Below are 12584 nucleotides of genomic sequence, written 5' to 3' on the forward strand. Positions count from 1 at the left end.
CAACCACTTTACAACAGACGATGTGTAAATATGGTCTGGTTGTATAAGCACACAGGCGCAGCTCACATCTAACACACCTTACCTCACCTCCAGCTGATATTTAAACACCCTCGTTTCCCATTTGTCAGTGAAGTCTGGGGGAGGCCGACCGCGTATTGACACTAAAGTTGGCTACTATGCATGGCCTCGTTTTGAGACAAATATTGCTCCATGGGCATGCCTCAGAGTGTTGAAAGATAAAAGATTGCAATTCAATTCAATTTCTTTCAATGTACGTGAACATAACAATTTGAAATTTCCATACTAAAGACACTGTTGCTATACCTTGTGCTTCGGCCCAAGCTTTTGCTTAGTTAGTCTGTTTGTGTCTTACCCATTGGACATCTGCCATCCATGAGCAAAAGATCATCAACAGCAATACAGCCATCATAATCTCGACTTCGACTTGCCTCAAATGCAATCTGAAGATTAAATTACAACAACAATTAATTAACAAATTTTTGGACCGGCCAAGCACAAATGTATTCCCATTCATAAACACTATTGTGTCAGGAAATGTTGAAAAAGTCAAAACAAGTTAAAACTAGATGTTCTATTTCTGTTTGCAACAGAACAAAGGGCTTTTTTGCATTTGTAAACTTTTAAATAAACATTTCCTAGCCATGTTTGCATAATGGCAAAATTTCAACCCAATAGAACATGTGCTTCAAGAGGTATAGTGACATAAAGGGGGCACTTTAATGTCACGTGAAATGTCAACCAAGTGTGATGTCATCATCATCCCACGAGGTCAATGTTCATCTATCAAACATCCCCTTCTACATATCTGCAAAATGTCAATGCGATGGGACATGGACTTCAGGAAATAAAGGGCTTCAAAGGATGGGTCTTCAGTGTCATGTGAGTTGTCAGCTGATGATGTCATCATCCCATGAGGTCAATTTTCGTATGATGTCATCATCCCATGAGGTCAATTTTTGTCTGTCACACATCCCCTTCTAGATATCTGCAAAGTTTCAACCAAGCAGGACATGTACTTTAGGAGATTATTAACTTCAGGAAATAATGGGCTTTGAAGTTTGCACATTAGAATGCCCTGTCACGTGACACATGATGACATCATGGTCACAATTTTCAAGAACCCTCTCTAGCTGGTGGACTGAGAGTGTGCACCTAATATAAAGTCAGTTAGATTGATAAAAGTGCCGAAGTCTGCCTGTTGAAAAATGCGTACCAAACCTATGGGGAAAACTTAAATGTTCAAAATTCCATAAAATATGAGGTGATGACATCATCATGATGTCATGCTTTGGGCACATCTTTGCTATAGGGTCTTTGCTTGAGGCAACTTTGATGAAGATCAAACCTTGTAAAGGGACTAAAGTTCCCCTGAGAAAAATGTGTACAAAAGAAACAAGATTATCAGAGAAGAACAACCAGGCAAGACAGGTGAAGAAAAAGAAGAAGAAAAAAAAAATCTTAACCAAATGAATGCCTTTTTCGCAAAATGCAAAAAAGCCAAAACTATAAATTTTCAATGACTCAGTTGAACAGTTGTTTTATATTTTTTACAAACACCCCCAGCCACTTTATGGCATGTTCCTGTTGCAAGTAGGCATAACCCATCGTCATATAAGGAGATAGACAAAACCTGCTCTGCTTGTATATTTCCGGAATAATTCAAAGAATTAGTCATACAGTTATACGTAGGGACCGAAAATCCAATCCATGTGTTAGCCCAGGAGGGATTCAAACCACAAGTACCTGTAACAGAGATGGAAAGGGAAGAAACCCCACGGAGCTAATGTGACTTCCAAGCAATGTCAGGACTAACCCGATAATTGGCATAAGTTGGGTAGATATCCAGTAATCCTCGGTGCCAGTAACCTCCCTGATCCCCGGTCTTGTTAAACGGTATGTGGATTGGTGCAGCGTCGCCATCCCGCACAACATAGCCATTGAGGTTACCAACTCGGTTTCCTCTCATGTAATAGAAAAACTGTAAACATTTCACTTGGAACGCTGGTTGCAGTAAAGCCGTGCGAAACTCGCCGTATTCCTGGTCATTGCTTTGATTAGAGTCTTGAGGGACGTAAAGGTATATCCCTGCCAAGAAAATGAACAGCAAAGATCAGAAAAAACTTCTGAGTACAAAAAAGTGCTTTCTTGTTAAATATCACATTCAAATGTTTTAAAAACAGTGTAGCACTCACTTTCACTGTAAAAATTCAAATAGATTATTCTAAGCCATGGAAGTCACCAGCATTTATTCCAGGGGAGTGTGGAGGAGCACTTTTTTTGGGGGGGGGGCAGAACACTCTTGAGGGTATTTTCCAAGAAAATTGGCAATTTAATCCTCCATCTCAGTTCTTTCACGTTTTCTTTTCGTATTTGTTTACTTTTTTCTTGGGAGGTGGGGCTAGCACCACCCATAACCCTCTCCCTTGTTTAAGCATATCAAAACATGTGTGATAAGAACTGTTCAATATTTCTACAAATTGGTCTTAGAAATATCAGCTAATTTTAAAAATCACATTTGTGTTGTCAGGGCCAAAAATGGCAAAGTCCTTTTGCAGAATCCTTAGATACTGGATACTGTTCCTCCAATCCAATAGTCTCTTTGCCCCTGCTTCCCAAGTTCAAGTAGTTGCTCTTGGAAATGCAGGTTTAGTATAATAACCTACTGTATGTATTTTTATCAGCTACAGACTTTATCATTTGATAAGAGCATCTAAAGCAGGTTCCAGAGGCCGAGATCAAGCCATGGCAATTAATTGACAAGGTTTTAGATACCCACCTGAAGATGTAGACGTTGTGTGATCATATATGGGTCCTTGGTTGGGTGTGTTAAAAGCTTGCCTGAACACCCAATCGAAGTCGTTACGACTGTTAGGTTTCGGCGTACACTGACGTTGGTTAAGATCGTCAAAGGTACAATCATAGGAGTCCAGGGGGACGACAGGAGTTGTTGGCGGGGGGGCCTGTGTTGTTTCTTCGAGACCTACAGCAATAAAGCATAATTAGTATCAGATGTACAATGTAAGTCTGACGGATGAAAATTTGTGTCTAGCTCTTTACTGTTTGCAAAAATGTGGACAATGGTCATAACTGTAGCCATCGAAGCACAATTATGACATGGCTGAGTGTCTAATTTTTGAAGCCGGGGGGGGGGGGGAGTGGGAAGAGGCATGGAACAGGGAAACAAAGCGGTTAATTGACAGTTGACAAATGAAAAGGTACGGTACAACGTATGTACTTGTACATATTGGTAGGGCAGGTGATTCTTCTGGGGCTTATGTCTAAAGGCATACTGTACATAATATTACAAATTTCAATTACCACTCAAAACGTGGAAATTTAAGAACTTTTCTTTGTTTAAGACCTGTAAAGTATATCCTCTGATACAAAGTCAGTGAGACTGTGGCTACATGTATATCAATACAGCATTTTTGGCAAACATTAGAAGACCTAGGCTCAGGATGTCTTGATGAAATACACAATAATTTGTATTAAACTCAATTAAAAAATATGTATTAGCATCTAGCCAGGAAATATTTTTTAACATAAATAATGCAATGTAGATCAAATTTTACATGTGAACACTTTTCAAAATCCATTTTCATTTCTTGAATTACAAATTTTACCACCATTTCTACCTCTCATTACCAAGTTACTGAGGGGGGAAATTTACTTTTTGAATGAGGGACTTGATCACACTTTTGGACTGATTGCTGACCAGTGACAAATGACTTACCAAAACTGCACTGAGCAAGAGACAGCTTTATGTCATCCAAGGCTATATCGCCACGCACACCCCAACTGATGTTAGCTTGGAAGATCACCTGATAGATTCCAAAGGAAAAAAATCAGAAATTCTTGATGTTTCACAAACACTTCCTTTATGGTCTTGTGGCCACTACCTCTTATCCTCCCCCAAAAGAACAAAATTCAACTTTTAAAAAGTAGCTTACTCTCAGGTTGACTTCCAAAAAACCCCAAGTTTGTCAGAGTATTTTAAGAAAAGGACAAGGCAGCCCCTTTTGCTTTTTTTTTTAAAGATTGATTTGTCCCAAGATGGTAGGTTATGACCGTTGCAGATACTCTGGTGTCAAAACTAGGCTAACACTGTTTTCAAACTTTCATCCGAAGTTAAAAAATGTTTGAAACAAACAGAAAGTAAAAATACGCTGCAAAATTAACAAAGGAGAGAAACAAGGAACAACTTAAGGAGGCAGGCAAGGCACAAGAAGTACATAAAGGTAGCGATGAACAACTGCTCCTTTGAATTGGTAGGAAGGATAAGACATGGCCATCTGCTTTTCCTTCTATTCTGACAACAGAAAAGCCTGTGAAAATCATTACATGCCTCAGGGACAAGTTCACCCATATCAGTGCCCCTGTTTGTTCACCTCGTCAACCCCTTTGCGACCCCTACTGGTTACATGTTCCACATATTAGAGTCTCCTAATGTGGGGCACTTCGATTTTTCACTTGACTTTCCTCATACAGTGTTGCCAAACCTCTTGTTGAAAAAAAATTCAAATTCATTTGGGTATATACTGGTGCTATACATGTAACCTGCACAATACATGCTGTTGAAAATTCCAGTAAAATTCAAGAATAGCGGCACCCAGATATTGGACAAGAATTCAGCTGAGTGTTACCTAACATGGTGCACTTGAAAAAATCTCAGAAAATCCCAAACAGACATATAAGATTTGTCACTTTAATAAATTCTAGTAAATCATTAAATTACCTCCACTCTTAAGTTTGTGAGAAAATTATTTTCACATTTGTACATGTAGGTGCCTTTTACAAGTTCATCTTGCACTTCAGAAGAAAATCAGGAAAAGCTAAAATAATATTTCATCAGAACTCTGTAGCAGATGAGTACTTAAAAACTGAGGCTTCTGAAACTGCTAGAATATTGGGAGTTTGATGAAATGTCAAATTCAGGTAAAACATTGCTCTGGCAAGGCACTACCTCTAAGCAAAAGTCAAAGTGCACCTAGTTAGGGACCCCATCACGTAGCCTTTTCCTTTGTCCTTATTTGCCCCAAGTCTGAATAAAATTGTTCCTTTCTTTCAGTGAGTTCTTTCATTTACTCTTTTGTTTAAGATATACGTATTTGGAATTGTAGTACATCCTGGAAGTAGGCCTATTATTTTGTCTTTGTTAAACTGCTAGGATGACAACAATCTCTACGGCCCATTTATGCTAGTACCTTTTTAAAATTTTAATCAACAAGATTTTCTAAAACTTCCTGGCATATAAATGATGTAAACACGGTGGCAAGAGTTCAATCACTGTTTTTACCTACCAGTATTTTATCAGCTGTCAGAAATGGATAACATGTCTTTAAGTTGAAGAGTCAACCTGACATGTAGCAGGGACTATTGATTGTGATCACTTACTTAAAGAAATACTTTATGGACCAATCTATTATTAATGTTTGTGCACATGGCAAAGGGTGTGAAGCTATTTCCGTGTATGGAATTCTTCCAAACGCTATAATTTTAAAACTATTCATTTTAAACTAGAAAGAAGAAGGCCTAACGTCAACGTTAGCTGGGCATAATTTTCCCCTGGAGTCACTTGGCCTAGTAATTATAACTCACTTATCATTATGCATTGCATACACCACAGAACAGACAGCCTTGTTCAACCAAAAACCACTATGATTGTGTCTTAAGGTGTCATTACCTGAATACTGGAGCTGCCCGAAGAGCTACTGACATCAATCTCAACCTGCCGATGGTGCCAGACATCACCCAAAGTTCCAGTGTCGTTATAAATCGATGTCTCCACTCCACTGACCTTCTTGTACACGTGCAGAGATTCCAGTGCCGTGCCGAACATGTGGATGTAGTATTCGAGGCACAGTTTAGTTGTGCCGGATTGGATGAGCACAGAAGGGCTAATGACGCTGGCCACGGGGGTATCTAAGCCGAAGGTTGTTATGTCGGTGTCAAGAAAATGACCTGAAATGTTTAGGAAACATACAAACAGACCTGAAGTTACTTTCGCTCTAGTACAGCAAGGTCTGGTCAAAAACTTCATGGGAAGTGAAAAGCCATGGCTACTGGCGACTGCAGGTTGCTTCAGAATGGGCTGAAACAAATGTTCCTGGCCGTGAGCTAGCTGCACTGACTTAACCGCAGACGGCAAGTCAAGCCGAAGGTAAATCATTCCATAGCCAAATAGATTATCTGATCGTATTCGATTGTTTATTGCACCATTATGTGGGTGCAAAAAAGCTCCCATGGACAACAGTGATAAATATCCCCACTTCAAAAAATCAAGAAAAATACAAGTTTCTCAGGTGTTCAAGACACATATGAACTTAAAGCTCACTTCCCCATCTTTTATTTGGCTAAAATGTTATATCCTGACTCCACTTTTCTCATCATATATCATCTCAATAAAAGTCGGTCATTACAGAAATGCTGGAAGGACACAATTTCTGGACTGAGAAACATTTACCGATGTTGTTGGGAAATACTTCACAAATTCTCTTCACTCTCCATAGACTTTGTACACAACTGCTGAAGTCTGGATGGAACATTTTTCCCCTTTATTTTTCTTTCAAGTTTCAGTGGCTTTAAGCGGAAAGGTTTGCGGTAGCACCATGCGAAGGAAATATCTCTTATGAGTATGTGTGGTTCTGAAAAGAACCAGAGGTAGTTTCGGAGTGCGTGCTCAGTCCGTCGTCACTTCATGCTGTCACTTTTGTCAGTGGCTTTACTAATGACTTTTGAAGATATGCCTATTTGTCTCCAGAGAAAACCACCCCTAGCTCAAAACAGACTTGTGGCCCATCGCCATTTAGAGAATTGATGCCCAGACACTCATGGTCCAATACTTTCAGAATACAAGCTGGCAGTCAGCCCACATTCCACAAACCGCGCAAGCAATTTTGGACCTATGTACAGTACATGTAGGGCTGTTAATGAAATGAGTGCGAAAACTCCCCTCCATTGGCGCTGGACGGAAATCACTTCTCGATTGGTCAGAACAAAATGAAGTGGGGGCGGGGCTCCATGAATGGGTCTGTTCTTACCCGTGTCGTTTCCGTAGGTGTGATCGAATCCTGGGGAGGAATCCATGGGTCCAGAGCTGGCACCACTCGACCTCTTGAAGTCTGCATCGTCAGTGTAGACATTGTAGAAGCCACACATTGGGTCGGCCTCATTCTCAAAATCACAGTTAATGATCAGAGTTCCCTTGCCTTGAATGGACAGAAAAGAGTATCGGTAAATTGCCATGATGTGTTCTTCACTACTGGACACGTTTTGGGACCTGGGAGGTGACCGCAACTGAATCATCTTGCAGCCGCAACTTATATGGAGAAACACATGCACCACCCTGCGAATTACATATCACCTTGTAAAAGAGGCAATCTGAATTGTAGAATTAGGGCCTATCATTAACAATTTGATAGGTTCTGCGATAGAGGTTACTAGAGGTGTCAGAAAGGGGTGTCCTTTATCCCCATTACCGTGTTCTATTTGTTCCGAAGGTTTGGCTTCTCTAATAAGAACTAATTGTGACTTGTGCGGCATATGTATTCCCGATGAAAACCTCAGTATTCGTCGCATCCACTACATGCAGATGATACTAATGTGTTCATTGGCAACAATTCTGAGTTTACAGTCATTCAGGACATTGTGAAAGTCTACTGCAGAGGAAGTGGTTCCAAACTCCAAACTATTATTGGTCCCAGAAATTTAGGGCGCATAGGCCTTATGGACATCTCTTTTAGATTAAGAAGCGTAAAACTTCAGTGGTTAGTGCGCTACCCTTCTTCGAAGGGGATGTGGACAGTCCTTTTTGATTATTGGATAAACAAAGCCGGTGGTGACATTAATTTAGGCTGGTATGTTTTGTGTGATTCACACGTTTGATCCAAAATAACTCCTTTCTACAACGAACTTATTTCGGCTTTTCCGTCTAGCCGGAGGGGATATAGAGATGAATGTTTCAACTGTTTTGTTCCATTATGGAATAATTATACAGTCATTACAGATAATTCTCTTCTTCAAAGTTCCGTCCTGAAAAAAGCTGATGTTTTTCGTCTGAAAGATATTATTAGACGAAGTGAAATAATATTATTTTTTTTAATTAGAGACATTGCCTGTAAATGTCAAGTTAGAAATGTCAATGCCAGTAGAATTGTAGAAGGGATTAAAAAACACATCATCTACTCCTTGGTTAATGAGATCATGTAACATGCTTGTTGTTTCCGATATATTTGGATTGAAGTGGCTTATTTTCGCTCACCTTTTCTAGGGGTTTGAAGAGTTCGAGCAGTTTGCACACTAAAATCTATTTGAATACCAATGATACCAAAATACCAATGATACCAAACGATGTATTCAAAATCTGTAAGCTTTACTCCAGAACTGTTCGGAGTTTACTTTTTTTCTGAACTTTTCTCAAAGTCCAATCTCCACTCAGTCGCGGATCCGGGGAGGGGTGGGGTTGGAGGTCACCCCGCCCCCCACTCTGACACGAAGAAAGGAACAAAATGAATGAAATAACAGTTACGGTAATAATGAAGACATCCTGAAATAATGGTTATAATGAATTTGGTACAATGCAATGTATTACAGATTAACAATGTAATACATTACCAATGTGCCTGCCTTTCAGCAACAAACCCTCCCCCCCCCAAAAAAAAAGACCTGAAGGCCCCCCGGAAAAAATTCCTGGATCGCCCCGTCAATACATCTTTGAAGGAGATAAAAAGATAAAATTCTGAGAAATAATACTTAGTCGATTAGAAGTTATAGAAGTTACTGACTCGGTGGATGACTGGGCGTCACTTCAGTTCGTTAGAAAGGAAACCAGTGAGTATAACATGTTTGATATGATTTTTCTGGAAGTTGAAGTGAAGCCTTAGTGAGATTGTTGCCATGGAGAAACGTGCAATTGAACGCTACATGGCCAAATCACTTCAAATATCTGACTGCGAACCGGCACTAAATCAGTCAAGTTGCAGTAAGGGTCGTGTTCTCAGCCAGAAGAGTTTACCCAGAAACGTCATATTGATTTATATTACGGACCAAAAGGTTGCCTCTCCAGATACCAACAGGTGCCAGTTCATGAAAAGCACAGTTCTTCCCATTGTTAAACCATGCCACTTGAACTTTTAATTTTTTAGATGTTCAAAACCAGTTTTGTCGGTGGAAAAAAAGAATGGCGGGTGTGACACTGTGGCCGTAAGAGAGATGCCAAAAAAGAAACACTATTTTCTCCACACTTCGATAATTGTAGAAACCTCTTTGTGGGTTGAATAAAAGTCTTCTCGAAAAAAACAAGCAACCACGGTCACAAAATTCAACTATTCAACAAAATTCAAACTTTTTAAGGCGACCCGTCCATTTTAGTTACAGCCCTTCAGGCGTGGACAGAGATCTCAGATTGCCACTTTCAGATTAATCAGAACTGCTTGTTCAAATGTCTTCCTTCTTCATGATGAAAAGACCGACACTACTTACAAAATGAGATAGCTGATGAAAGTAAGACAAGCAGGACACAGCAGCGTAACTCCATGGTTATTCGTCTCAGCCAAGAATGTCTATTGACGCAGCAAAGCACACGCAATATACCCCTCTGATCTGGTCCGTTAATTCACTTGACGGTATCTAAGAGTAAACCCTTCAAAGTGTTGCACCAAGAGGAGTCGGCCCGGCATCGGCTGGTACACGCCCACCGCTATCAAACCGATCTCAACTTTTACAGCACTCAACGGGTCTCTTATTGTTCCAAGTCAAACAGCGACACCCTTGAGCCCGCTGGGGGAACATGTGATGCCAGGAACTTGCAGGTAGAAGAGAGGGAAACAACGTGCCCCTCAATATAAACACGGGGTTGGAGTTATTGACTGTTTACAGGAGTTCAAAGCACCAAAGTGGGTGACAATATTTGGGCACAAAATACTAGCCGGCTAAATGGCGTGGCTCTACTTGACCCTGGGGGTAGGGATTAAAGGAACATGATCGTCCGACAAAGGGCTAGTCGTCGCGCGGACGAAGCATTTGGGATATAGATAAAATCAACTGAAGGGCTCGTCAGGAGGTCATGTCAGGTGCGGATCCAGACGTGATGGGTCGGGGGTTAAACCCGCTGCTCTAACACGCACACTAGAATAAAAAAAATGAACTAAAATTGTAACAATATATTAATAACAAATTATATCATGTAAGGGTTATTATTTGGACATGTACATCACAGTGTAATGCTTTTACTTTGTGTCTGCCTGTTTGCAAAATTCTTAGAGGGCTGCCCCCCCCGAAAAACTTCCTGGATACACCACTGCTTGTTGCTAAAACCTTTTGTGGGAAGGTTTGAAAAGCTTTGAGTTGAAAAATGTGTTACTTTAATACCTGATAACCTAGATACTTTCAAAAGCTACACAAACACATTTTTGAAAGCATAGCGATAATACCCCCGTAATTCCACCAAATCTGAAGGCCCCTTACAACTCCCAACAGGATTTGCATCTATGTGGGTTGGTTATTAAGTCTCTTTTTTTTTATCATGCTATCGTGATAATCTGGGCTCTTAATTTTAGCCACACAACGAGCTGACTCTTCCTCCTTGCGTAGGATTCTCGACCAGCGTATTCAAAATGGCGTGCTTATAACTTCACTCTTGGTGTAATCCGGCACCGATTTTCCCACAATTCCATGTCCTTCTTGCATGCAACCATAATGGAGAGTAACAACAAGAAACGTTTTGTGGCAACCAAACATAAAGGGAAACAACACTTTGAAGATTCAGTCTGCGATAATTCGATGTGGCCCTTTATCCTTGACATCCGCCCAAGTACAGTTCATGTCAACGTGTGACTGGTACCTTTGTCACGTGACAATTCCCAAAGCTCTGAAGTAGCTATTTTTCCTGGGAGTCGGCAATCACGTTCCATTCGATCGATCCCGGCAGGTCAAAGAAAAAGCATTCATCATTTTTCTTGTAATTTAAGAACAAGGTATGTCGGGATCAAAATGATATCCATGTTTCTTTGCTGAGGTTGGTACTGGGTACAGAGTAGCAGAGGGCTAGGGTCACATCCAGACTTGGCACAAGGCCCAGCGGGTGACGTTTTGAATTCAGGGAAAACTGAATTATGTGTAATTTTTGGATACCGAAACGTTCAACCATATTAAACAGTAAGTCGAAAAAGCGACCCCTCCGAAGTGAGTTTATCCTTCTGGGATGAGGGAGAGTTAATCCCCATTCCAAACCCCCTTCATTCCACGATTTTCATGCCAAAGATTGGCGGGAATTTTGCCACAAAACACACATCACATGTCACAAACACACATTTTGCCACATCAACAAAAAACTCATTAAAAACACACCACTTTAAGGGAGTTATATCTGTACAGTTCTGCATGGGGTAATTTCTCTTAAAAAATTAAACATTCAGTAAAAATGTGGGGATGGTACAGAAGAGGTACCACTTAAATATCTTCCTTGCAATTTGAACCTTAGCAAGCTCGGCATCATCGCTAAAAACGATTCGCCCGCATTTTCTGAAAGGCAAACAAGACGCATCAGTAACATTCACAAATCGATACTATGTTGTCAACCTGGGAAACCGACGCTGCTAAGTGATGCATGATTATACCTCAATGCAACCCTCAGCCACCAGAGCTACTTAAAAAAATAGTAATCTGGCCATCTAACAGTGCAAACACAGTAAATCACTCAAATTGGTGTAAAATAAGATATTGTGCGTGTAAAAGAAATTGCCCTTCATAAAACTTATCTCAAATGGTGAATTTGCATGCGTCTTGCAAGCTATGATCGCTGGTGGCGCTACGCACAGAGTTCGGACGTGGATTTGAGGTGTGCAGGGCCACGTGAGGCACCCCGAGATTTCACAGATGGAAAAACGAAAAATTGTAGACCTTATATTTTGTCCATCCTCGGGAGGTCGAGTAAGTATCGAACGAGTGCAGTAAAAAAAAATCCTTAAAAAACCGCTCCCTAGTGTTGGATCTGATTGAAACTTTATTTTTCAACCGCTGGTATTGTGTTCAGAGTTGAGTTCTACCATCCGCCTCGAACAGAAGCACCCCTCATCGGTTGAAAAGAGCCATCTGAGTTGGGAGTGTTCATTTTGTTGATAGTGATGTGACTGTAAGGCCGTGTCCGAAACAGGCTTCCAGAGCTACGGCTAGGTCTATTATCTACGAGTCTCCTCGCATTTCTAATGGAGCGAAGACCTAGACCTAGCTCTAGACAAGAGATTCGGATGCAGCCTAAGCACGGACGTATATTACCGTGACTGTAAGGCGTGTTTTTCATAGTTGTTCATGAACCAACTAAGTGCAGCTCGAACCAAAGGCGCCTCCGTCGCCAATAAACTTGCGCCCTCTCTTGGTTCAGCTCCAGGCTCATAGTCGCGCGCCCGAATGTTCATTGAAGTGACGTGAAAATTAACATCCTGCAGTTTTAAATCCAGGGTCCCAAAGTGTGACATTTTCGTGTCCCTGTTACACTTGACCAGTGCAATTTGACATGCAATTTGGGATGAAATTATCACTTAGATTGATTTCAAACTATTTCAATT

The 12584-nt window shown here is 40.7% G+C and overlaps 1 protein-coding gene across 1 annotated transcript in view; it reads right to left on the reverse strand.

The window, feature by feature from the left end:
- LOC147798986 (MAM and LDL-receptor class A domain-containing protein 1-like) overlaps positions 1 to 9959 on the reverse strand; it is a 32115-nt gene extending 22156 nt beyond the window's left edge. Inside the window, exons 1-7 of the mRNA XM_022247276.2 lie at positions 9502 to 9959; positions 7062 to 7229; positions 5705 to 5982; positions 3755 to 3842; positions 2798 to 3001; positions 1835 to 2106; positions 374 to 461 (exon numbers count right to left, since the gene is read on the reverse strand). Of these exons, the coding sequence (XP_022102968.2) occupies positions 374 to 461; positions 1835 to 2106; positions 2798 to 3001; positions 3755 to 3842; positions 5705 to 5982; positions 7062 to 7229; positions 9502 to 9556 (1153 nt within the window). The 5' untranslated portion in view covers positions 9557 to 9959. The remainder of the gene's footprint in view (positions 1 to 373; positions 462 to 1834; positions 2107 to 2797; positions 3002 to 3754; positions 3843 to 5704; positions 5983 to 7061; positions 7230 to 9501) is intronic.
- Between the last annotated feature and the right edge of the window lie 2625 nt (positions 9960 to 12584).

Source organism: Acanthaster planci, linkage group LG05 (assembly GCF_054643075.1).
Source record: "Acanthaster planci isolate LZ-2023a linkage group LG05, COTS_SCS, whole genome shotgun sequence".
NCBI classification, from domain to species: Eukaryota; Metazoa; Echinodermata; class Asteroidea; order Valvatida; family Acanthasteridae; genus Acanthaster; species Acanthaster planci.